The sequence below is a fragment of the Phasianus colchicus genome, chromosome 4 (genome assembly GCF_987193195.1).
Source record: "Phasianus colchicus chromosome 4, bPhaCol1.hap1.1, whole genome shotgun sequence".
Lineage (NCBI taxonomy): Eukaryota > Metazoa > Chordata > Aves > Galliformes > Phasianidae > Phasianus > Phasianus colchicus.
The window spans coordinates 2,951,680-2,979,069 of NC_143439.1; the positions used below are offsets into that span (position 1 = coordinate 2,951,680).

General features: G+C 40.2%; 1 protein-coding gene across 2 annotated transcripts in view; it reads left to right on the forward strand.

The window, feature by feature from the left end:
- Nucleotides 1–27,390, forward strand: part of PDGFC (platelet derived growth factor C) — a 116,627-nt gene that overhangs the window by 5,826 nt on the left and 83,411 nt on the right. The window contains exon 1 of one of the 2 annotated variants that reach the window (XM_031614243.2): nucleotides 11,997–12,608. The exons of the other annotated variant lie outside the window; for it this stretch is intronic. Within the exon in view, the coding sequence (XP_031470103.1) occupies nucleotides 12,605–12,608 (4 nt within the window). The 5' untranslated portion in view covers nucleotides 11,997–12,604. Of the gene's footprint in view, nucleotides 1–11,996; nucleotides 12,609–27,390 lie in introns of those variants that run through there. 2 annotated transcript variants of the gene reach the window in all.

The window sequence follows — 27,390 nt, forward strand, 5'->3', positions numbered from 1 at the left end:
CTTATCAGCAAAGCCCTAGATCTGTGTCAAACAGAAGTCCAGGTGTGAAATAGCAGGGAATGTTATATTTGAAGAGTATAAAATAAAATAAAATAGCACTTGGAGACACTTCTGCCATACTGTCCATGTCAGTCTAGTCCTTTTAATCTCTCTGCTGCTTTTTAAGTTTCATTTGTTTAAGGCACATTAAGTGGGGGGAAATGAGTTTACTGGAAGAGCTTCTACTTAGTGAAATAATGAATAATATTGCTGATTTGAGTCTTTGCCTATGGTCTTTTCCAGAAAAAGCAGTTGTCCAGTTTTTTTATTAAACTCTATTTGTGGAGCTGTGTTGGATGAACCAGGGCATGATAGCAGGTAGAACAACTGATAAGTTTGGGTTATTTATTATTACTGCTATTATTGTTTGTTCTCCTTGCCTTGGTGTACCTACCTCACTGTGTAACCATCTGAGTGCCTTCACATTCATTGAAAGCAATGGGGAACACAAGTCCAAGTGGCTTTGTGTTCTTCCACTGATGGACAGGAAACCAGAACTCATTTTATACAATAGTTAAATATTTTAAGAAGATGTATGGCACAGGAAATTCTTCTGCTGTGTGTGAAGGTATTTCCAAACAGAAAGTGTTGTTCTGACTCTTCTACCGGTTGTGGTGAATTATATGAGGCCACTTCCATCTGCAGAGAGTCTGTTTCACTTGCTTGTGGTTCTGGGGCTTATTCAAATGCTCTCAAACAAAATAAAAGGAATGGATGCAATAACTTCTTTATGGAAAAGTCATTAAAAATCTACAGGGCCGTGTAAACAAATTGGGTCATTTACTAGATGTTTAAGTGATGGATATTCAGTCCAAATTCGAAGGTGTGGATTAAGTTTTACAGTCGTCTTGACTGAGTTTTGCCCTCAACAAGACTTTCTTTTTCTGCCAAAATGTCTTTGACACTATAGATGGCAAATTCTCAGGAACAGTATTTTCAAACATTTCAGTGCGTTCAGAGTGGAGCAGAGAAAGAGAAGAACAATTCAATAGTATAATTTGATCCTTTTTCTAGGTAAATGAAGGCTCTTTCTTGATACGCGTGGTTACACTGTGAAGCTGTAGTGGAACTTTGTAGTGTTCCAGGGGGAAATAAATTAAAACAGTTTCCCTTCTGGATTTAAACATGCCTGAACTAATTACAAAGCAACCGTTTTGGCTGTGTGCTCTATTCATATAAATAGGTTTGTACGGAACAGCAGCAACTCTGATCCAAGTTAAAAATCTGTTACGGAAACTTATGTTGGACCAGATTTAAGCATTGGGAGTCATATCTGTGGCACATCAACTGAAGACCTTTATGACTCATTTCATCATTCTTTCAGAAAGTGGAATGCAAAAGAGGATAAGTATTTTATTTTTTGTATAATAAAGTGCTATATAGAATTATTTATGTACGTCAGTGTAAATGTTTACTTACAAAAGGAGAACTTTGTAAGTTTGATTAAGAGGTGTTGGTGTCAGCTACCTTCTTTGTCATGAGATGTGGCTGCTCAGCTCTGCTATTGCCAACGTAACTTCAGCTACCCCTCACAACTCTTCATAGACTGAAATGTCAAAATAATTTCAGAATGAAAACAACCTTGCTGAAGTTTGGCATTAGTTGCAATTAACTGTACACGTGTGAGGCTACCTATCTATAATCCAAAATAACGTGACTCTAAAAATACTTCCTTGGAAATTTTGTATTTATATAGTCCTTTACAAGGTGAATCAGATGAATGTTTCATGGTGCAGTGTAGATTGTAAAACACTCCTGTTCATGTTATTGGCACTTTGTATTTCAAAAACATTACAATAGACTACCTCTCCAAAATGTATCTCAAGGCTTCAAGTGTCTTACTATGTAGGGTGTCTGTTACGCAAGGAGATTCCTACCTGTATATATGTCTCTTGCTCATTTTATGATAGACCTGAAAGTGAAGTACAGCCTTATAACTGAGAGCTAACAAGCAATGACTTCAAAATAAACCTGATTTCTAGACAAGGAGATGAAACTGTTATATCTGACCTTAACTAAAGGCTACTACTTAAAATAATTCAGGGGTTCTTGTTGGATTTGCTCTTTTCTCTGTGTTGCAGCAAGATTGCAAGAAAATAATAATAAAAAATCATGATTTTTTCATTAGCATGTACTACCTAGTCTTTAGTAACTTACAGGAATAGTTGTACTCTTATTTCTAGTATAAGTCTCATCCACAAAAATAGCCTTTCAGTCTCTGTGGTAAGTGGACATATTCCTTCTATCTCCTTCAGATATTTCCCTTGGGAGGGGAAAAAAGAAGGTTGTTTTCAGCATCACACGTTGCCATTTTAACTTGTTTGTTTCCATCCCATGTTTAATGATTATGGGAAAGTGCACTGACTCCTTCACTGGCTGTCTTCCTGATTAATCTCTTTGCTAGATACTTTCATCATTCCAACCTCTCTAGAGTTGCACATTTATTTTAAAATCCATCTAGCTAGAAGAAATGTCTCCTACTCATCCCTCCAGCCAATCGTTAGTGAAGTTTCTCAGTCATATCTGTTACCAGATAATCTGTTCTGTGTTTAGAAGGACTGATAGCCAGTAGCCTTTGGCTGCTTTGTAAGAATACACGAATGTGTGTTTTATAAGAATACATGTGTGCTCTTGAAATATAAAATAACTCTCAGTGAAGTGATTTTCAGCTTTTCTGATTCTGTGTTGTTCTCACCTTCTGCTCCTTTCACAAATGTAATGAAGGTGTGTATTTTTTACATACACCAGCCTTGCATACAACTTATGCCTGACCCCTGGGAGCATGGCACACATATATATATATATATATATATATATTCAGCTTAGCACCTGCAACTCTAATTTCTCTAAAAACTTCTGCTAATTAGTCCATGCTTTTCCTGTGGTATGTGCTGATAAAGAAATTCACAAAGTATTTGCCTGAAGTAATGGTTCAGCCTTGTAGTATTTCTTATGAAGTGGAGACTGAATTTGTGATGAGTGATATCATTAGTGCTAAGGACCTGAATATTTTGGAGAACAGTACATCTTTTCACTTACACTCTTAAGTCCTTAATGGATTAAAATCATAGACTCTTTTGAGTTAGAAAGGACTTTAAAGGCCATTCAAGTCCAACTGCCCTGCAATGAACAGGGACACCTACAGCTCAGGTGCTCAGAGCCCTGTCCAGTCTCATCTTGAATGTCTCCAGGGATGGGGCATCCACTCTCTGGACTTGTTCCAGTGCTTCACCACCTTATTGTAAAAAAAAAAAAAACTTCTTCCTTATATCCAGTCAAGTCTCCTCTTTTAGTTTGAAGCCATTTCCCTTTGTCCTGTCACAACAACGAACCCTGCTAAAGAGTCTGTCCACTTTCTTGTTACAGACCCCCTTCAGATACTGAAAGGCCACTCTCAGGTCTCCATACAGCCTTCTCTGCTACAAATTGAACAGCCCCGGCTGTCTCAGCCAGCTGTTACAGGAAAGGTGCATCTTCCCTTGGATATTTTTGTGGCCCTCCTTTGGACACACTCCAACAGATCCATATTTCTTGCAGCATTACAGAACTACAGGCATTGGAAGGGACCTCAAGAGATCATTGAGTCCAACCCCACTGCTAAAGCAGTATTCCCTACAATAGGTCACACGGGTAGCTGTCCAGATAGTCTTGAATATCTCCATCAAAGAAGACTCCACAGCCTCTCTGGGCAACCTGTTCCAGTGCTTTGTCACCCATACCATAAAGAAGTTCTTTTGCATGTTAGTATGGTACTTCCTGTGTTCAAGTTTTAGGCCATTATTCCTTATCCTATTGCTGCGCATCACCTAGAAGAGCCTGGTCTCTTCCATTTGCCTCCCACCTTCTTTTAGATATTTATAAATGTTTACCAGATCCCATCTTAGTCTTCCCCAGGCTGAACAGACCCAGATTACTCAGCCTTTCCTCATATGGAAAATGCACTAGGTCCTTACACATCTTTGTGGCTCACTCATTCTAGGAGATCCCTGTTGTTTTTGAATGGAGCAGCCTGGAATTGGATGCAATAGTCTAAATGTGGCCTCACCAGCGCAGAGTAGAGGAGGAGAATCACTTCCCTTGACCAGCTGGCCATGCTGTTTTTAATGCACACCAGGATATCGTTGGCCTTTTTGGCCACAAGGGCACATTTCTGGTTTCTGGCCAACCTGTTGTCCATCAGGTTCTTCTCTGCAGAGCTCCTGTCCAGCAGGTCATCTCCTAACCTGTATGGATGCATGCAGTTATTCCTCCCGAGGTGCAAGACTCTACGCTTGCTCTTGTTAAACCTCATCGGGTTCCTCCCTGCCCAGCTCTTCAATCTGCCCAGGTTTTGTTGAATGGCAGCACAGCCTTCAGGTCTGTCAGCCAATCCTCTCAGCTTTTTATCATCAGCCCCAGTCAGTGATGACATCATAGAAGGCTAGACATCTGTGATGGTGGCATCATAGAAGGTTGGTAGAGCATGACCTCCTCCTGGTGAACCCATGCTGACTACTCATGATAACCTTCTCTTCCAATTTCTTGGAGATGGCATCTAGAACAAGCTATTCCATCACCTTTCCAGGGACGGAGGTGAGGCTGACTGCCCTGTAGTTTCCCAGATCCTCCTCCTTGCCTTTTTTGAAGACTAGAGTAACACTGGATATCCTCTAATCTTCAGTCACCTTTCCTATTTACCAAGACCTTTCAAAGATGGTAGAGATCAGTTTAACAGTCACCTCTGGCAGTTCTCTCAGCACACGTGGGTGCATCCCATCAGGGCCCATGGATCTGTGTGCATTGATTTTGCCTAGATGCTCTCTGACCAGATCCACCCTGACCAAAGGAGAAGTATTAATTTACCCAGATTCTTTCTTCTAACTCCAGGGTCTGGGACTCCCGAGGGCTAGTCTTAGCATTAAAAACTGAAGCAAAGAAGGCATTCAGATTCTCCACCTTTTCAGCATCACCCCTATTATCAAGACACCCAACTCATTTAGTCAGAGACCCACATCTGGACAAAGGCTCCAGGTGAGATCTCACCAGCGTAGAGGGACAGGATCACCTCCCTTGATCTGCTGACCACATGGTGACTGTTATGAGCTGTTAGGAATGGCCACTTTTATTTAATTTAGTTTGTTTATTTATTTAACTGGAGATTGCTACTTTATAACTGATTTTCAGTATCTGCAAGAAGCAGTGTGGGGGTGGGAAAGTGGCTGTTCTGAAATGAATTTAGCCAGGGCTGGCAAAGGGGTTTTAAGTTCATTTTCTTCTTGTGAGAAAGCACTGTGGTTACTTGCAATCTTGCCTAGTACCTCGAACATGGAATACTTTGGGACTCTGGAGTATAAAGGTAAAGAAAGCTCTCTTACTTCATTATTTGTCTGCTTTGCAAACTTATCTTACTGCTTGTAGCTGGAAAGATATTTTTGTGTTGTTGTGTTTATATTTCTACTTCACATTTTTAAGCCTTGTGCTTGCTTTATCAGTAAGAATCATAGAACTGATTTGTCCCACTAATCAATCTTGAAAGTGCTGTGAAATGATACCAAGTTGAAAGAGCTGTGATGTGTTTCCTGCAGTGTAACTGCTTTTTACATAATTACATTGCCAAAATTTGACCTGGTTTGAGTTCTTTGCATTAAAGAAAATGATGCTGTGGCTGTGATATGTCTAATATAGTTTTACAGGATCTGTAGCTTCTCTCTGAGTCTAAAATGCTACCACTGAAGGTACTGGGTCAGGACTGAAATAATGCATAAAGCTGATTTCTATTGCTTGTTATTTTAAACAAACACAGAAAATCCCTTATCTTGTTACTGATTCTGATTCATTAGAAAGTTTTTAAAATGTTTCACCATAGGCGTTTAATTTTCTTATGGAAAATGGCAACAGCAAAGCATTCATTCCTAGCAGCAGTTGCTTAATGGATGGTCTTTAATTACTTGAATTTATAGTTATGTGCACTTGTATGTGGTTTGTTCTGACATTTTTATGTATGTGGGTGCTTAATGTTTGTTTGTTTTTGTTCTTTTTATTGAGGTAATATTCTCAGGTTAAATTGACTTGTTCAGCTTTTTTTTCACTTACGGGAAGTATTTGTTAACCTTTATGTTCAGCATTTGAATTTCAGAAGAGAACATATTCCTTGTAGTTTTAAAAAGCAACCATCTCTTGTTTTTGGTTGAGTTAGGCAAGCAGTGAAAATATTGGATCTGAAACTATTTAGACTATTAAAAGTGGTTTAGCATTATATTAAACAGATCCTCAAAACAATAAATGAAGTTGTTTATGGGCTAAATAGTAGGCTTGTATGTATGTGTAGGTGAAGATCAAGTAATGCTAGGTAACATGACGAATAATGTTTCTATTTCACTCTCATTTTCCAATATTAAGGAAGAAAGGATTCTTTCCTGGTCTTCTGCATGTCAGCTATTCTTACATCTATTTAATTCCAGGCAGTAGAGGCTGTTGAATATGTGGATCCACACCCAGCTTGCAGTTTGGATGTGGCCAGTATGCTCTGCAGAGACACAAAGATATACCGTGTCGTCTGTGTGCTGCATCTGGTTCATGCCATTTTGTTTTGGAATTTGCATCTGCACCCAGATGTTGCTACTGAACATGGAATAGAGAAGCTATTTATTTCTGAATCCTCTACTCCTGCCTCTCTATAGGATCTCAGAAGACAGTTGTTCTTTAAATGAATGGTCTTATAAGTCAGAGCACCTTTTTTTGTATGTGCGTATCTACAGACATATGTTGGCAATACAGTGTCAAATACATCAATACATTGGTGTTAGATTTTAGTCACAATTTAGTCACACTGATTTTTCAGTTACATTATCTCCTTTCCATCTTCACTTTCAGAATATTCATTGCTATGAAGTCCGCTTTACAAAGATTTTGTAAAGTAATTAATATTCATGATTGAGTTAAATTTTCCTCCATCCCCACTTTAGTCAAATCATTAATATGAAGGCAGCACTAACAGTGCTGTTTAATGTAGGGCATTCTACTCTATGCACTAGTAGTTTATTAGACTTTCTGCTCACTTAACTACAAAGACTACAGTGTATTGATTACCTCTACTCACCTATATTTGTCTAATGACAGTACTTTGGATAGGTGTCAAAGATACAAAGATATAATGAGGAGCTTTTCATTAACGCGCCCAAGAAGTTTCCTCAGTGTATAAGGAGTTGCCCTGAACTTGGGAAGAAATTAGTTCTCATTACTAGGAGAAAATTATATGATGCACATCTGCAAGATAAAGCCACTGTCATTAATCAAAGCCTGGAAAAAGGAAACATCTAGCAAGGTGACTTCTTTTTCAGACTTTTGATTACATTCATAAAACATGAAATTAAATAAGCTCAGCAATTGTATTCATGTTTGCTATGGTAGTTGTTCCTGTCTAGCTATAAAATTCATTTGCAGGATATGAATTGCTTTCTTATCTGAAGAAAACGGTCTCTTCTGTAGTTTGCAGGATAGCTGAGCGTTGTTGGATGCATTATAGCACAGAGAAGCAGTATATGCTGAAAATTGAGACAGAGATGTGGAAAAGAAATCAGTCTTGAAAGCTGTCTGTTGGATAAAAAAAAATTTGGTGCGTTAGAACCTGTCTTTCTATCTATCTATCTATCCCTTTTGTTACAAGTAGAAGGCTGAATGATGATTCCCAAATGTGATTGAACGTTTTTTCCTAATGTTGTGCATGAATAACTTTTACTTTACAAGTCTCTTAGACCTATCACCTGATTAGTACAATTAGTAAGGGTACTGAAAAGGAGAGTTGGGAAATTTTTCACCATAAGGACACGAAGCTGAAGATAGCAAAGACTACAATCTAGTTTTCATGTAGAGTGCAAAATACTGGCTTAGCTTGTTTTTCTATGGCATGGGAAGCTGAGAACTCTTTTTGAGTCCCTGTTCCTTGTGTGACTGTTGCTCTTTGAACGGATAGGTCTTGCTGAACTTTTGGTACACAAGCTTCCAATGCTCTATGTTGGCAAGACATAGAGGCCCACGTGGCCAAGAAGGCCAATGGCATCCTGGCTTGCATCAGGAATGGTGTTGCCAGCAGGAACAGGGCAGTGATTGTCCCCCTGTACTCAGCTCTGGTGAGGCCGCACCTCGAGTGCTGTGCCCAGTTTTGGGCCCCTCACTGCAAGAAAGACATTGAGGCCCTGGAGCGTGTTCAAAGAATGGCAACAAAGCTGGTGAGGGGTCTGGAACACAGGACTTATGAGGAGCGGCTGAAGGAGCTGGGATTGTTCAGTCTAGAGAAGAGGAGGCTCAGGGGAGACCTCATTGCTCTCTGTAACTACCTGAAGGGAGGTTGTAATGAGCTGGGGGTCGGCCTTTTCTCTCGTGTAACAGTGACAGGACTAGAGGGAATGGATTCAAGCTGCACCAAGGGAGATTTAGGCTGGATATTAGGAAATACTACTTCTCTGAAAGGATGGTCAAGCACTGAATGGGCTGCCCAGGGAGGTGGTGGAGTCACCGACCCTGGAGGTGTTCAAGGAACAGTTGGATTTTGTGTTGAGGGATATGGATTAGTGAGCACTATTGGTGATAGGTGAATGGTTGGACTGGATGATCTTGAAGGTCTTTTCCAACCTTGGTGATTCTGTGATTCTGTGACATGGGCATTGTAGTTATTAGCCCATAATGATCAACTTGAGTGGAGATTTCTTAGAGGAAGAAATGAATCCTGTGCCATTTTCTTTCACTTGATGTCAATCAAAGAGTTCATATCCCGGAAGTAGAGAGAAACCGATACTTTTGGCTCTTACTGTTTATACTGAGACTTGCTTTCATGTGATGTGCTTATAAATCTGATGAAGCACAGAAAAAGAGGCAGATTCCTAGGCTTGTTAGATTCTCAACATGAGCAGTTATCATTTTTCCTCTGTTGTCTCTGTGCACTGAAATCACAGTGTTGGACATGGCCTTTTGAGTTGCTTGTCTTTTAAGAGCGGTTTAAGGAGACAGCTTTATACCAATGGTTTTCATTGTTTAGAGCAAATGATAAGTTTTAAAAATCAGGATCCATGTACTGAGGGGGAAAAAAAAAAAAAGTATGTCAACAGAAAAATAATATTTCTCTCTCTGAAAATTGTGGGTCATCTTTGGCACATGCTTACATTGCCACTTGGGGCAGTAAGAGACAACAAACAATGGTATCTTGGTGAAAAAGTAGATTTATTGTAACCATGTTTTGTCGTCTTGTTATTCCTGGCACTTAAGAAAAAAAGAGTAATTTAGTATTTCCTGAAATAGTTGTGAGGAGAAACAAGGTTCTCACCAAGACTTCTTTCCTTCCTTTAACTGTTAATTACTTGCAAGGGATGAGGAACTCTGCTTAGAGAGCTGGTGTTGTAAGTGTACATTTTTTGTAAAAAAAAAAAAAATAATAATAAAAAAACCACTGAAAAATTATAAAATATCAGAAACACAATGTTATGCCCCCTTTCAAGAGTATTGGTTACAGTTGAGTGCCTATATTCATAAATCACGGGGAGGCAGTCTTCGTGGATACTAATTGCAATTTGTAGGGCTGCAGGGAAGCTCTGGGAGAAGGTAAACTATTTACTTGAAAAAATTTTGGTCCAAACAGTACTTTTTTTTTTCACAGTGAGCACTGAGAACTGCTGCACACCAGAGTTTCTAGATAAGTAGGATGGTTATACTTGGTTTAACTCTCTGTATTATGTTTTCAAACTGTATTTGCTTATGTGAAAGTAACAAGAACTTCGAACAGATTTTTCTTCATTTCTGATCTTTCAAAAGAAGGGCCATTTTGAGCCTGACTTCATTTGGGATTGCAAGCTGTCTCCTAGTTGTGATGCAGCAAATGACCATAAAAGTCAGTGGGTGGTTTGGTTAAAGAGGGAGTTGTGGAAAACAAGTGCATTCCTGTGGTAAGATGCTGGGAGAAGGAAAATGAAGAAAAATAAATTCAAGGGAACCATTTTAAGGCTCTTAAAAAACAAAACAAAACAAAAAAAACAAAACAAAGCAAACCAGTGGCTTTAGCTTTAATTAATTCTGCTTCTTGTCGTTGATGGCGTTCTTTCTTTTGTTGTGTTTTGTGTGCGTGAGACTTGGAGAATTGCTTTTTTTTTTTTTTAATTTAAATAATGTTTTGTTTAAATAAACAGCCTGGAAGGAAAAGGGTGTGATCCAGACAGTGTTGATTTTTGGTGAGAAAGGTCAGCATCTTGCACCTGCCAAAAAGATTTCTTTCAGAAACGATCGGATGTGTATTTATGGATGGATGGGGTAAGAAGAGAAGAAAGGGGAGCTTAAATAACTTCTGTTTGTAAACAGTCCTGTAACCCCTGAATCGTCTTCTGCAGAAAAAAAGTTTAAGTGGTGGGTGTGAGGCAGTCTGTGCTCCTAGGTGTTGTGAATTGATGCTTTCAGTGGGGAAGGGATTTTACAACAGGCTCCTTCCCACCTTTATGGAACCTTAGTTTCTGTACTGAACTCCCTAGTGAGCTCTGAGGCTGCCCAGTTGGTAGCCAAGTTGGGGGAAACAGCACCTAAGAACAAAGTGTAATATTAGGGTGGTAGAAGGAGCTGAGGTTCTCCCAGTTATTAAAACCATAAAAGCTGCCCCATGGGTACTCCAGTCAGGCCCCATACTGGTGTCCTGGAATCAAATGCTTAATGATCTAATATGGGCTGGAGTGGCCTTTGCCAAGATTGATCAGCAGCCTAATCATATTTTACTTCAATTTTGGAAACAACTACAAGATGATCAGAAATTTCAAAATACTCCCAAAAGATCAGGAGTATGAATAATTTGACAAATACCAACAAGAACCTGGAATTTAGAGGACTTTATAGTCCCCAATAGAAGGAAAAAGCCTCCTCAGATGACTTGAGCTATGATGCCCGAGTCACCTGAAGAAAAAGACCTGGCCATAGGACGGTTTATGGTGTGATGGGATGTTAGTTCCTCTGCACCTAGGGCCTCCAGACAAGACCAGAGACCCTATGTTGAACTGACAATTTTTGGTCCTGGAAAAATGTACCATGAGTTATGGCATTGGTGGACACAGGCACAGAAACTTCAGTTGTCTATGGTGATCCAACTAAATTTCAAGGAGAAAGAGTAATGATTGGTGGTTCTGTGGGACAGACCATTCCTGTCACCCAAGTGTGGTCGAAAATGGGGTTGGGTGTCTTCTGCCCTGGGAGTGTAAAGTCTATTGTCCCAGTCTCAGGGTACATCTTGGCATTGACATTTGATGGGGTCTGGCTCTCCAGACATCCGTAGGAGAGTTCAGACTCCAACAGAGGTGCATTAGTGTCCAGGCAGTGCAGGCAATATTGAGAGGCCATGTGAAGCATGAGCCTATTCGTCTGCCAGAACCAGACTACTAAGGGGAGGCATTATAGACTCCAAGGGGGCAAGATGAAATATCAAGGACTGTGCAGGAATTAGAAAATGTTGGGATTATAAGACCTGCACATAGTCCATATAATTCCCCTGTATGGCCAGTGTGAAAGTACTGTCATTCTCCACCTTCCATCTGAGATTATAGAGAATTAAATAAGGTCATGCTGCCTGTTCACGCTGCCGTACCCAATATTGCCTCCTTAATGGACACATTGAGATAAAAACCAGTCACTGTGTCCTAAACTTGGCACATGCATTCTTCAGTATTCCAATTGCTGAAGAATCGCAAGACCAGTTTGTGTTTACATGGGGAAGCAGGCAGTGGACCTTTCAGGTCCTGCCACAGGGGTACGTGCATTTGCAGCATATTGCCATAACCTGGTGTGTGACCTGGCTAATTGGGAAAAAACGAATAGTGTTAGTTTCTATCACTATATTGGTGAACTCGTTTTGATGTCTGACTCACTGGAGGCAGTGGGACAAGCGGCAGATTCATTAACTACCTATCTGCAAAAAGAGGATGGGATATAAATCCTCAGAAGGTGCAAGGTCCGGCCTGTCCATGAAATTCCTGGGGGCAGTTTGGTCAGGAAAGACCAAAGTACTACCCAGTGCTGTCATAGATAAGGTTCAGGCATTCCCAGTCCCTACAGCACCAAAGCAGCTGCAGGAGCTCTTAGGTATGTTGGGATATTGGTGTTCCTTTATACATCACTTAGTGCAGCTGCTGAGACCATTATACACATTCAGGAAAAAGGTGCAACTGTGGGGCTGGGGGAGAATGGAACACGAGGCTTTCCAGCAGGCCAAACTGGCAGTTAAACAAGTCCAGGCATTGGGTGTATTTGATCATACCCTCCTAGCTATATTGGACATCCACTGAAGGTTCACCCTTCAGTCAGCTCAGTCATTGGTTCACACTGTGAAGGGGTGGAGTGTATGGGAACTGTTGAGTCACAGCCTGAACCACTGAACCACCTGAGGAAAGGACCCAGTCAACCCTGGGAGCTCAGGTGAAGGTAATTCAGCTGTGTGATTGGAAGGTGTGAAGCCTGGCTGCACCTCTCTTAGACCCCATTTAAGGGCTGACTGCCTCTGGGGAAGGATCTCTGGTTGGAGATCCCTCCCTTGTAGTATCTTTCCTGTTAGCCTAGATCTTTGGAGATGGGTGAGCACCTTTATTTTTTCTTTGAAATACCATCCTATCTGTGCTAGTCAGGGTGCAGCAGCAAACAATCATCCTTCCACCACATTAATCTTTCCAATTGTAACAGGTATGTGTTGTATAATCCTGTCACTGAAGCTCTGCACGTGGGAACAATGTTGAGAAAGTTCTTTGTGCTGTACTCAGACCTGGGAATGCTGGGAACCTCAGTGGTACAGAGCCATAAATTTCACTGCTGCAAACTCTTTCCGTGTTCTGTTTCAAGTACAGCACTGTTAATGTTGTTAAGAGATGTTGGTATTCTGGTGGTGACTGTAAAAATGGGAAGCAAATGCTCTTCAGTATTCTTTCTTAAGCACTAGGCTGCTATGTCAAGAAGCGGTCTGTTTGTTTTGGCTTTGCTTTTCTTCCCATAGACTTTTTTTCCTTTGGCTAGTATACCATCAGGCCAGAATCTGCTCCTCTATGAAGCCTCTTTGTAAGAGCTGCAGAGACTTTCTTCTACCTTATCGGCTCAAGGAACAGATCTAATGGCTAAACTTATCTGAAGAGCCCTTTTCAGTGCTGCTGGCAAAACACAGCTTTCTAAAGGAAACCTGGAAGTGACATGGGAACTGTGACCCATTTGCTAACACATGGGTATAGCAAATTCTTCTTTTGCGTGAGATTCAGAGATGTTTGTCTTAATATTGTGAAGACAATAAATCATCCTTGCTGACTATTTCAGCTCCCCAGTGGGGAAGTAGGTGGGTTCCTTGATAGAGGCAATGGAATTTACATTTCACAAAGGAGGTACTTCTGCTGTTTTCCTTTGTCATCTTTCCTATTTGCCTTATACATGTAAGAAAGTTTTCCAGAGTTTAGTGAGGAATGCCATGTCTTCTGTCTAGCTTGTGTGTGATAGTGAATTACTGCCCCCTGCCACTCCTCCAACAAAATTTTCTAGGATTTCTTCTTCATTTTTAAGTGTAGAGAAAACAGACTCTTCAGAGTACCAGGTGTATACCAGAATGTATCTCTTCAGCTTCTCTGGAATCAGTGTTTGGAAGCCATTCTGCCCTCAAGTATGTGTTTTTCATTGCAACCAAAACAAAAATATTTGCTATTAGGTAAATGTATTAAAGAGAGAAGCTGTGTATCTGTTGTCTTGTGCTCTGAAGTTCTGATCATTAAGTGCACAATAAGTAACACCTACTTAGTGGATAATCCCCACTAACCACATCAAGGAGAGGTGACAAGATAAGCACTAGATAGAAAACAAGTAGCTGTTGCTGTTTTGTTGTTGTGTTTTCTTTAATTCTGATGTTCTGGACTTCATGATATAGCACTGTTATGTTTAGACTGTAGAACTGAAAGCTCAGCTTTAAATTCACACCAGGAAGTTACTTGGTAAGCATGTTCTTATTTGGGATGACTTACAAGAAATGTTTTTCAGGATTGCCTTCTATGTTTAAAGATAACCCACAATTCAGCTGATAGGCCCTCTTTGTGAGGGCACTTGTTTGTTATTTTATGGATTCCTAGAGGAGGGATGAAGTCCACAGTCATGCACAGCCTAACACACGCTCTGCTGAAAGCATCTCTTCGCCTTCACTAGCATTGGGCAAGTCTATTGGCAGAGCTGCTGCAGCCAGGCAAGCCCAGATCCTAGTGGGGAGCATGGCTGATATTCCCAAGGATGGGTCAGTGGCTGCCTGCCAGTAGGTCCTGCTTTTGGGAAACTTTCAGAGAGAAAGGTGCTTGCTGTGAGATGTGATTCTGAATCCAAAGCTGACCAGTTGGGCTTCTTTCCCCTCAGTCTGCCATATCTATCTTACGAGGGGCTGCGGGTGCTGGGGAAGGAAAGAGAAGAAAAAGCTGTTTGTTGCATTAACTGAAAAAATGCTTATGAACCCCTCCCATATTTTTCTTGATTTGGAGACTGTGATGTGGTTTTATTCACTAAAATAATCAGACTTCTATGAAAACGTAGGCCAAAGTGATCCTATGTGAGGGGAAATGTACTGGAAATCTCAGATTGAGTTGCTGGTACTTCCTTTTCTGGCTGGCTTTCAGCTGTGCCTGTGAGCGCAAAGGAATGGCATGTATTTATACATTTGTAAATAAGGTCCTGCACATTTTCCGCTTGAGAACATGCACTCAGCCCTTTTATGGTCAGGAAGGGGTGTTTCCTTCTGCCTGTAAGCTGCCAGAGAGCTGCACATTTCCAAGTATGCTGCTCCAAAACTTGTAGATAGTACTGTGTAAACCTGAGTTTAAATAAGGAAATTTGGGCAATTGAAAGCAAAAAGTCTTTTTTTTTTTTTTCCAGTGGAAATATACTTTAGAAATTATAAACAGGTTTTTCACTCTGTACTCCTGCTAACACAGGAGCCTCAGTCAGCTATATACTTAAAACAAAGCTTAGAATAAGCTCCTATCACCATATTTCTTCTTTTCAAAATGTTTATCAGGAGATACCCAATTGATAACAGCTTATTAGGGGATTGAACTCTTCTTGAAGATGCAATGTCAGCTGATTATAGTGGCTCAACCTACTAGATCAATAATATTCTGAGAGTAATTGATTTTGTTTAAAGTAATAATTTAAAAAATGACGTATTTCATTAAGTACTACCTACTACCAAGTCTATACTTTCAATTATTGGAGACATTTTGGATTGAGCGATATCCAATCCCTTATGTTTGCAGAACACTTAAATGTCATTAATGTAATAGTATTTTTTATTTTGATTTTTTTTTTTCTTATAGGAGATGCAAATACAGCAGTTTACTTGCAAATCAGTGGGACTACAGAGAGCCTAAATAAATGTTTTCTTTCTTTTATGTGAAATAGTGATCTGTTTTAGGAAAAGTAGTTTGTAATACAAAATATGTCCAGGTTGGGCTTCTTTTTCCACTGACTGTGTGACTTTGGAGAATCACAGATTTGAGGACTGCAAATAATCTGGAGTGGGTCACTTGAAGTACTTGAAATACTCTTCAACTGCTGTAGAATCTTAAATTCTTTAGCCATTAAAGATATTTTTAATACTAATGTTATGGTGCACATAGTACATCAGTACTCCTACCTCAAAGGGTTCAAATAGTTTTTCTTTAAATCAGACCCTTCTTGTCTTCAGATAAAGCTGTGAAACTTTAATTTTTCCTGGAAAAAGAAGAAAGACTGGAGGAGGAAGAGTAATGGGTTGCTGACTGCTAAGAGGGATAGATTTCCAAATTTTCACTCAGTTTCCCAAAGCTGCTTTACACTGGAAGATGGGAGACTTGCCATTTGATTTTTTTTCCAATTTCTGCCCCGTTTAATTAGGTCAAAACATACCGTTCAATTTGCTGTGATTTTAATAGCAGTATGTTCCATAAGTGACAAGAACATATTTAGAGTTCTAGGGCTATTATACATTTTAAATACTCAGTTGTGATTTGAGATAAAGCGTTGCTGTAATTGCAGTTTATTATTTTTAGGCTGATAGCTCTGTTCCATGGCTCCTTGGCTATATCAACCTGCAAGTGCTGCATTGGTGCACGCTTCAGCTTAGACCACAGCAGTCTAAATTTGCTGTGTGTGTGTTTTGATTCAGTCAGTAGAAGTGGGGATTCAGGCAAGAATTAAATTCCTGAGGTTACCTTGCAGATGCTTTCATGATAGAGGGAGCTTTCTCTCCAAGGTCATGTTATTGCATTACCCAGTGTTTATGTAATCTTTGAAAATATGTAGTTAAACACTTCTTAAGAGTTAGGTAGTACTTGTATTTGTTATTCTTGCACAGGCCAAAAACTCTGCAGCTTTGTGGGACTTCATCTTTTCTCTTTGTAAGCAATCAAGGATTGACTATGAAATTAACTCCTTTGGGTGGCATGGCACGGGGTTTATTGACCATCAAAAACAGGCAGTGGGAAGAATGATGACGTGACACCCAAGATGAGCGAGTTTGCCAAATCGATCCTATTGCTGGTTTACATCCAGGTGAGCTCTCACCTGCAGCTTGCCATATCTTGCTTGTGGAGGAGCTGGTAACTCACATTCTTGTCTAATTTACATGTGTGGAGGCTGGGAAGGCTTTATTAGGGAGAAAACAACTATGTGATGATCTCCTGCCTTAAGATAAGCCAAGAAAATAATTCCTTCTCCAAAGAAGTGAGAATCACTGACATAATAGGCTTCCCAGGGCACTTTCTCAATTTAGCTCTTCATTACTCTGCTAGGCTGTGAGTCCCAGAGCCACCAGTTAATTAGTGGCTTAATCCTCAACTTTCTTCAGCCAGAGGCAAGAAGCAAAGCTAGTATTTAAGTGTGGAGAGAAGTGAGCAGGATCAAAACAGAGAAAAAGCCAGGCCTCAGGGGGATCTTCTGTATTCCCAGAGCTCGATTATTGTTGTCACTAAATGTGCTAAATTATTGCTTGAGTCACAAGGTGTGCCCTGTGAATGCAAATATATATTAATAAGAAGGCATCTTTAACTAAAATATATACCTTAGACTGGAATATGTCTTCTGTGAAGTCTCTCTCTACAAACCAGGACACCATCTTGATCTTTTTTCTCTTTTCTTTCTTTCCCATCCTTCTGCATGTCAGATTAGTTTCCTTTTGTACTGCTTTTCCACTCCTAACCTATTGTGATTTTTCTTGCTAGCTCATTGTCTGAGTTATTTTCTGCTCATTGTGGCTCTTGTCACTGATGATGTCTAAAGATGTCATTGCTGAAGGCGAGAGGCTGGATCAGAGGACTCCTCAAAGGTCACATTGATCTCTCATTGATTCCTGTGATTGCCTAGTAAGCTTGCTCTTCCATTGGCCTTAACACACATCATGGAACCAATTAATGCTTCAGAGGAGAATAACAAATCTGACTCACTAAACAGGGAGAGTCTTTTGTGTAAGAAGCAGTGAGCATCCTCCTCACCTGGAAGATCTCTGTGCTAAAAGTTAAGCTGCTGATCAGGTGCTTTTCTTGATCAGGGTCAAAACGTTGAGCATCCTATAGGTTCATATCTATTTATTCTGATCTAGCAAGTAGTGATGTTTAAAATGCCAAAGTTTGTTATATGTTTCTATTTCACAGTGTTCTAATACATGGTATGTTGCTGAGCTTCTAACATAGTCAAATCACAAGTGGAGGTAATGTGCACCTATCTGTACTTACTGAACTGGAGAGCCCTCTTGTCCTCACATTGTGTTTTATGGCAATTTGTGGTATGTCTACTTGTGACATCACTTGTTGCTTTGAACAACACAGAAGTGGGTTTGGTTACTCAGAGGCCTCTTGCTTGGGTCAGTGATAGACCAGATGGCATCCTCTATTACCACTGAAAATGTTGTGTATGGAAAATAAAGGAACAAAACTCTGCTGCTATGGAATTATCAATGAAAAGTCACAAAGACAAAACTTTTCTCTAATTTAAATCCCTATTAGAAATTCTGGGGGCTCTTCCTACTATGTCTATACCAGCCCTGTAAACTGTTGACACCTAACCTGCTGTATTCAACTCCATTTGTAATTGTGGGAGCTCTGGTTGCAGTGACACCAAAGGGTTAAAGTTCAATCTCTCTGTTTTCAGGTCTCTTCTTCTTTAAAGCAGTAGATCATTAGTTTTTATATTCTGTAGTTGTTATTGGTTTTTCTTTTTGCTTGAAATTAGGAGATGAATAATTCTTTCCTGTCAGAGTCTTGAAATTGTTTGCACCATCAGAAAAACTTAATGCAATTTTTGTGGTGGCTATATGTGCTGCTTTATTGTTCTTTCCAATAGCAATGTGATCTGATTTTTATTACAGCTTTAGGATAGTCTCAGCAGTCTTTCTATTGTTATTATGATTAGCTATCAGAAGTCTTGCAGTTGGGTGAGGAGAAAGTAATCCAAAACCTTCCTTAATAACAGAAAATATTTGCCATTTCATCTCCAATACAAAAGAATTCATCTCTGCTAACAAGCTGGGTCCTTCTGAAGGTCAGAACTGTGAAGGCTTTGTGTTCTTTGCTGTGACACCTCTTTTCAGTTTTGTCTGTTTGGAATCAACCTCTTGAATTTCCAATGTACTATTTTTGATAGGATGCAGAAAAGTGGGATGAAAATAGGGTTTTGAAGCTTTTGGACAGGAAAAGTACTTTTGTTAAACTAAAGCAGTATTAGTAAGCTAGCGTTAGTAAATTTAGACTCAGCTGAAGCAGATTTTATTGCTGGTTTTATGCTTAGTGTAACTGCTCACGTTCAAGGCTAAGGTTATAAATTCATTAGAATTGTGATGAAGCAAGAATATTTTTGAACTCACATAATTCAAAGTTGATGTAACCGATTGAAGCATTTCATTTCACTATGGAAGTTTATATGGGGCATGAGAAAAGGTGAGGTTTTGTTGTGCTTAAGGCATCTATCCTTGGTTTGGAAGCCTGCTTCAAGTCTCTAGATTTCCCAGAGGTGTCCCCTGTGATTCTGAACTAAGTATTTATGGTCGCTTCTCAGCGTCACCTTCACCATTGGAGATGAGATGGCTTGAGATGAGATTCTGGTAGCAGCAGTACTCACTGACTGTGTAAAGCACTGCTCTTGTGGATGTCCAGAAATGCCTCACTTCTAGTGAGCAGAGGTGATGCTTTGTTTGCATACAGCCTGTCTCCTTTGCTGACCTTCTCACCTGGGCTTTAGCTGGCTATTGGGCTGTACTGTATGCATGCTTTACATGCATAAGACCTCTGCAAACCAGTGGCAGTGCCTCTCACTGTCAATCATCTTCAGATAGGAGAAGCAGGAGATCTCTCCTTCTCCTGAGGGATTTCCAACTTGGAGTTTAACACTCCTGGTGAAAAGCTCAGGCTGGCACTACAGCTCCCTTCCAGCAAAGTGGCATTTGGTGAGCACAAAATCATCTCCGGCAGCAGAATCGAGCTGGGGCTGAGGCTTAATACAGCTAAAAGAGGAGGTAAAAACATGAAGAAGCACTGGGAAGTGTTAAAGGGAGATGGGCTGGTGGAGCCATGCTCTGCTATCCCTGCAAGAGAGGCACCTGGAGACACTAGGCCAAATATAAAGTTGCCAAAAAATAACCGATGGATAAGACTTCTGAGCACAGACTATTAGGGTATTGCCTACTAATAATAAATGAAACACGTGGTGTGCAGCGTGGGAGTTCTTAAATGTAGTTCTTGGAAGGGTGAGAGTGACCACATCTGCGGTATCCACACTTTGGCACAGAAGATATTGCCACAACAGTTGCGGTCTCTGCTGTCAATAGCTTCTTTACAAGCATGGTGTAGGAAGTACAAAAACGTATCAAGTTGGTTTTTGGTTGGTTTTTTTTTTTTTAGCTCCTAGTGTTATAATTACTTAACGTTGCTAGTGCTATAAAAATAAATGGTTGCTTCTTTAGTAATATTTTTTTATTTCAGCGTGGCTGCAGTATTTTTGTTGCCCTCTTTTTTATGTTTTAATAAAAAATAATTAAGTTTTGTTACTCATACACATTTACTATGTGGTGTAACTTATAAAATACATAATAGGTAGTCATTATATCTGGCCCAAGATGATTTCTCTTCCCTCAGTCTGGCCCAGGCAAGCCAAGTGGTTGGGCAGCCATGCTCTGATTGCTGATCTGATACATTTCAGTATCAGTAGATAGAAGTATTGCTGCTGATGGGCTGCGTTTTGATCATCAAATTCCACATGATAAATATAGATGTTAGTCATTTTGGCCTCGCCTTCTTTGTTCAACCTGTGTTTTCCTCACCCCAGCCCCTGTTTGTTCCTTAGTTGAATAAAGCCTACTGTGAACCTGTTGCCCACTGACTGGGAGACTCTCAGGAGTCTTTTTTTTTTTTTTTACAGCAGGTCCTTTATTAAGGGGAAAAAAAACTGAACTACAGAAGGATTTCTCCAGTGCAACAAGTAATACATATTAGCTCTACTTAACACTTATTTTTTTTTTTACTCCAGTCATGCCTGCGTATTTGTCTTAGTAATAAATCAAATCTGAAATACAACTTCATATAGATTTGTTTTCTAGAAATATGCAAACAAAATAAATCTTATATCTGTAACAGCTTGGGTTCTAATATTAGAATATGAAATGAAAATTCAACACTTATTGTATAGGAGCTTTTAAAGAGATATTACAAATGTGGATGTTAAATAACGAAATCTTCACATTTTGACATCTGGCATACCAGTGGAGATAAAGCAGCAAATGTGGACTTGTTTTGTGTTGTACGAGCATACTGCAGTATGATGTGATGTGTGAGTGCTGTAAACTCCTAAATGTAAATGTGCATAAACAGCATTATAGTTTAACAGCTTTAATGTTCTTACCAGCTGGAGATCAGGCCTATAAAAGAGACGTGCTGGAAGCTGCAACTTGATGGCTTTTCTGATGATCTATTTTCATTTCACAAAAACAGCTTCTTTGGCCTTATCTAAATAGAAAGAAAATAAACTGAGACAGTGTTGATTGGGGCTTTCAAAATGTTGGGTTTTGCAGTCTGGGTGAAGCTAGAAACATAACCAACTGAGGATTGGCAATGACTGTCACAATGTTATCCTAATTTAAAGCTGAAATTACTTGTCACAAATTTTATCTTACAGCTTTTCAAACAAGAGTTGTGGCTTATAATGAGTGTGACATACCCACTGGAAATTAGAGTTATGCTAACAAGTATTTCAGTTTGCCTTGTCCCCAATTTCTAAATGCTTCTATGTGGTTTTTCTCCTTTTTGTAATTTTTATTTTCTCCCGATAATCTTTCCATATCTTTGTCTTGTTTAGCCTGTTTTGTAAGTCCTCAACAGGCTAGAAAGGTGGGCCCAGGTGAACCTGATGAGGTTCAACACAGCAAAGTGCAAGGTTTGGCACTTGGGCCAGAGGAATCCCAGGCATCCATACAGACTGGAAGGAGCGGTCCTTGAGAGCAGCCCTGCAGGGAAGGACCTGGGGGTCCTGGTGGATGAAAAACTTAACGTGAGCCAGCAGTGTGCTCTTGTAGCTCGGAAGGCAAATGGGATCCTGGGCTCCATCAGAAGAGGGGTGGCCAGCAGGGATAGGGAGGTGACTGTCCCCTCTACTCTGCCCTTGTGAGGCCCCATCTGCAGTACTGTGTCCAGGTCTGGAGCCCCCAGTACAAGAAAGACAGAGAGCTGTTGGAGAGGGTCCAGAGGAGGGCCACAAAGATGATCAGAGGGCTGCAGCACATCTCCTAAAAAGACAGGCAGAGGGAGCTGGGCTGGAACAAGCCTGGAGAAAAGAGGGCTGTGGGGTGAGCTTGTTGCAGCCTTTCAGTACCTAAAGGGAGCCTACAAATGGGTGAGGAATCAACTCTTGGAAAGGGTAGATAACAGCAGGACAAGGGGAAATGGTTTGAAGTTGAAGGAGGGAAGATTTAGGTTGGATGTCAGGGGGAAGTTCTTTTCTGTGAGGGTGGTGAGGTGCTGGAACAGCTGCCCAGAGAGGCTGTGGATGCCCCGTCCCTGGAGGTGTTCAAGGCCAGGTTGGATGCGGCCCTGGGCAGCCTGGTCTGGTATTAAATGTAGAGGTTGGTGGCCCTGTATGTGGCAGGGGGGTTGGAGCTTCATGATCCTTGAGGTCCCTTCCAACCCTGGCCATTCTGTGATTCTCTAAGTAGAAAACTGTACTGTTAGTGTGATGGTCCTGTTAAGAATTGCAGTGTAGAAGAACATGTAGATTTCCAGTGACCACAAATCTCTAATTGCATGACAAGCCTATGAAAACCTGTGTGTTCTTGTAAGCAACTCTTTGAGAGCCACTATAGCCAGGTTCTCATGGAAGCCATCTATAACGTGAACTCATTGCACGATACTGTAAAAGGAGAATTTTCTTGCTTTAAGTCAAGGAGACATTAAACAGGAGTGATTAAAAAGATCTAAAATTAACAAGGCATTTAGTTTCTCATCAAAGACAGACTGTCAATCCTGCATTGGCACCAGAGGCATGTGAATGGTGGTCTTTGGAGGCAAAACAGCACAGTGCTGCTCAGCCAGGGCTTCTTGTCCCCTAGAAGGCAAGAACGAAGTCCTTATGGGCACACGTGTTGAGGCAGTTAGGCTCTGATCCATGGCATACAGATGTGCACATGCATTGGGTCCTACATGGCCAGCAGAGTTAATACCAATGAAATGGCTGACTCAGTGCTTACAGGATCAGGTTAAACTGATAAACCACAGTCCTATGCTCTGTCCATCTATCTGAAAGAGCACTCATGTTGCTGTGCGCTCTAAGATCCTGTCTACCCTGCAGATTTAGACCACACTAAGCAAAGAAGTGATTCAGAATTTTTTTCCTCCATGGCTGTGTGTATAAATACATACAAGCATGCATGTATGTGTATATATATTTCTGTGGAAGATGCCAGAACAGCAAAACTTGGTGTGTTTTGGCTGATTACTTTGAAGAAAAGCCTCTGAGCATCTCTAGAACTAAGCAAAGCTTTCAGAAGCAACAAATGTAGTGAAGTGACAGTTGACATTTACTATATATTTAGGGTAACGATCTTAAGTTTGTGCATATGGTTGAATTTTTAGGCCTATAAATATGTAAGCGCACACAAAACTAGCAATGCTTTTGAAATTCAGTGTTGTAAGCCATTCCATTCCAGATTGGTTACAAAATATTAATGTCTATCCCTGTAAAAGCAAGAATTCACTGAAAGAGCATGGACCAATCCTTAGCGCTAGAAATCTGAGCAGTGTCTGTATAATATTGTGCATGCTATTTAAATAATCCGTGAATTAGTCACACACTTAACAGCTTAAAGTTGCTCTGTTCAAACCTTTGCAATTCAAACATTGAATCTGATTAGCTTTTGGGGAAAGGGTGTATGTGAGAAGCTATAGTGCTTATTTGTGGGGTTCTCTGTGGTCCCCACAAATCCAGTGAAATAGGACGAGGCTTGTTGAATATTTTTTTTTAACTGGTTTTAAGATTTTATGTCTGCATTAATCTCAGCTTTCAGAAAAGTGATGCTACTGCATTATGTACTCCATTACTTGGGATTTAGAGCCGATACTGATTTAATGTGGAAAAGATAGAGAGAACTCTTTCCCAGGAAATTCAAGGATAGCTTCTTTTCTCACCCACTGCTCTGCACGGCTGCAGTTGCTCTGGCCATGCAGCAGCAGTTGCACTACTTGGACTCGCTGACTCCTGCAGCTTTGTGGCTGAGTCAGAGCTGAAGTGAGGTCTCAAGAGCCAGCATAAGACAGCCCTGCAGGTCACTGCAAGATGTCCACAGAGCAGAAATGTGGCCTCCTGCTGCATAGGTCAGTTCTGATTTTTGCTCTGTTCAGTGGCTGTGCTCCAGATGGGTTCTGCGTGAGGATGTTTTCGCAGCATCCAAACTATCCTAGTGACCTCAGAACACCTGCTACGTCATCACGTAGTCATTGTGATATACTGCACTAAGTTTCAGGCTTAATTAGGTGCCCTGAAAATCATGGCTCTCCTATCTAATGTCTTAATCTCTCTCTCTCCCTATATATATATGTATAACAAAACACAAATTTGCAGACCATGGGTAGATTGAATAATGGATATTTATCTTTTCTGAGCCAGTACTATCGTTCTCAGCTCTATCCCTTAAGCAGTCCTTCGCAGAAGGATTTAAGAAGCCAGCAAACCAGTGAGTGGTGCATCTTGCCCAATGTTGGGGCCTCTTTGAAAATGTGACTTGCACTGAGGAGGGAGTAAAGACACAGAAAATAGTTCTTGAAAATACTTCTTCCTTAAACCCTGAGGGGTAGTTTGTATTTAACAAAAATGGAAAGAACTGAAGTCTATATTCAGTCTCCATGTGGTGGTGCTTGGCTCCCTGTGGTAGTGAATTAGTGCTGGCTTTTGACATTCTTGCTGTAACTTACTAGATCCACCAAAGAGCCTCACTGCATGCACCTAATGGGCCTCCTGTAGGGAGGCAGTGCGTGTGTTCTCAATTGGTTTCATCACTGCAAAAATCTGAAGTTCTAGAGGTCACCAGTTGAGTTGAATAGGACATTAAACTCCACCATTCTTAGTGTAAAACCAACAACAAAAACTTCCTTATATCCAATCTAAAGCTCCCCTCTTTTAGTTTGAAGTCACCTCCCCTTCCCTTATCACTGCAGGCCCCGCTAGAGAGTCTGTCCCCTTCCTTCTTACAGCCCCCTTCAGATGCTGAAAGGCCACTCTCAGGCCTCCCTGGAGCTTTTTCTTCTCCAGGTTGAGCAGCTCAAGCTCTCTCAGCCTATTTCTCTTTGTTATACTATATCTAGGTTAAAATATGAATTGTCTCTCTCTTGCATTTTCATTTTCCCAAATAGTATATTGGGAAGTCCTTATGAGCAATAAGGTTTTTGCTTACTGGAGATTTGATTCTGAATCTCAAAGTGAAGCTGAAAAATATCTAAGGAAAAGTAGTATGCTAGAAGGGGGTACTGCAGTGGTTGAGGGTGGCTTCCATGCCTTCAGGTATGGAAAGGTAAGAAAGGGAATATAGTAAAAGCTTAAATAGAAAGAACTGGTGAGAGGGGTTGTGGGAATAAGAGAAAACAGAAGGTTATTGGTTTCTTTCCACTTCTGTGGGGGAATGGAAGAATGAAATAAATGGTAGAATGAGAAGGAAAGATGCGCATAAAGATGTCTTCTCAGGTAAAGCAAAACAGTAAATACTGATAGTGTATTTTTCTGTAAGATAGTATATACATATGAGTTTTCTGAATAACTCGCATCTTAAGAATGTGAGTTACAATTTCCTCAATGTCAAATACAAACTAGTTTTCTTAGCATTAGGAAATCACATTTTGGCACTGGAACAAGTTTGTTAAGCTTTGTCTAAGGCAAACCAACTTGTACTGCAGTTACTTGCATTTTTTGCTAGATACTCAATGGAGGAAACGTGCTTGTGTAGCCCATTGCTTGACACTGTAAACTTGAATAGCTTGATCTTCCTTTCTTGTAAACTTCTGTTGCGGAGTTGTTTCTTGGTGATTTTGGAAAGAGTCTACTTCTTTTATGTCTCCAGAAACAAAAGGTTATAAGGTAACAGACTTCTTAAAGATATTTCAGTCAATTTCTGAATGATATTTCTTGTGAGGTTAACTGCTGTCTTCCAGTGCTCGTATTATTTCAATGATGACTATGATTTTTTTTTTCTATTGAATTCTTCTGAATATGGGGGGATTTGTGTATTCCCCTGCTCTGTTGACAATTTTTTTTCTTTCTGTAGCTTAGGTGTCCAGAAACCACAAAAGCAAATACTGTAGGCCAAGGATAAGGCCTCAGTACAAATGTGGAGTCTTGAGCAAGTTTCTGGATTATTCAATATTATGTTTGAATTGCAGGTCCTAATCTTGGATTATGGCAAAAGATTCCCTTAGAGTGGATTAGAGTGAATGCATGTGTTAGTCTTGAAAAGCTCCAAAGTCCAACTAGCTTAAACCACTCATCGGTACTGCAGGAGAATCTTTTGGCTGAAGCATTTATATAAAGTAAAAGAATTTGGAAGGCATCCCGTAGTGAAATAGGAAAAACAGCAACTTTTTTAGTAGAACACTGCTGTATAGTATTTTATGCAATGATATACATTAAAATTCATGTGTAAAATTTTGTTTAAAAAAGAAACAGTTCCACAGGATGTCTTTCAAAACCCTAGTTGCTAATCTAGAAGTCACGTTATTGCTATATACTTAAAATGTTGGTTCTTTTTTTTGTTTTTCCTCCTGTGGAATCTACATGCATGAGAAGAAATTTGGTGTTATGCAAATGGTATGATGGCTTCTGCCAGGTTTCTGGGTGGAACATTGTCAGTGACAACAGAATTTTAAGTTTATGGGGAAAAATTGTGGGCATCTTAAGTGATGTTAGGCCTAATGCCATGCAGTCATGCATAAAGTGAACCAATTGACATATCTTAACTGTGTTAAAATGAGATAATGATATTTTGTGATGCTTTTTCTTTAAAATCCAATTTTTACTCATAGATTAAAAAAAAAAAAGCCCATGTGTAAGCCCATGCGTTATCCTTCAGTTCTTGAAGTAAGTAGAAAACAGTAGATTCACTAAGGTGGACACCAGTAAGCAGGACTAGGTCTTCAAATGGTGGCAACAAAAGTGCACGTACAGGACCTGCCTTTGTTCTGTTAGCTGCATGTTAGAATAGTAACACTGATAAAGTTTCATAGTCTGAAATTTTCATGAGCTCTTTCTCCTTTGTGCAAAGCACTGATAGATTATGCACCTGCGAAGCTGATGTTTTTAACTGAAGTACAGAACTCAGATGTGAACAACTCACACTTCTTCTGGAAGGATTACCTTTTCATATCTATATTTAAAGACTGTTTCTGTCTCAAGTTCCTGTAAAAGATGGGAAGGAGATGGAAAATACAGAAGGTGTGAGTAGCATCGTAAGGAAAAACAGTAAACGTCTAGTGCTCTGCTGAACTTGCTTCATGTAATGTTAGACAAGAGCTGTGCTGCATCCACTCAGAAGGCACTGAGATGGAAAAGACTGATTAGGTGAACTTTTGATACTCATTTCCTATGTTGGGGATGAGGTTTCTGTGGCCATGCCAGACCTTTAAAAGTGATTTCCTCTCCCACTGCCATTGGTTTTTAACTGCTATACGTTCACTGAAATTTAAAGTTGCTCATGTGAGTGTATTTTAGAGTTCCCTTTGATTAAGAAGAAATAGAACTGGTGACTGCCAGCTATCTGAACTTGTGCACTAGCTCCTTGAAAACTTTAAGCTAGTACTGTCTTGTATCTTTCTTCTGAAGGCATATCTTGTGCTGTGTATTCTGTTCAGAACT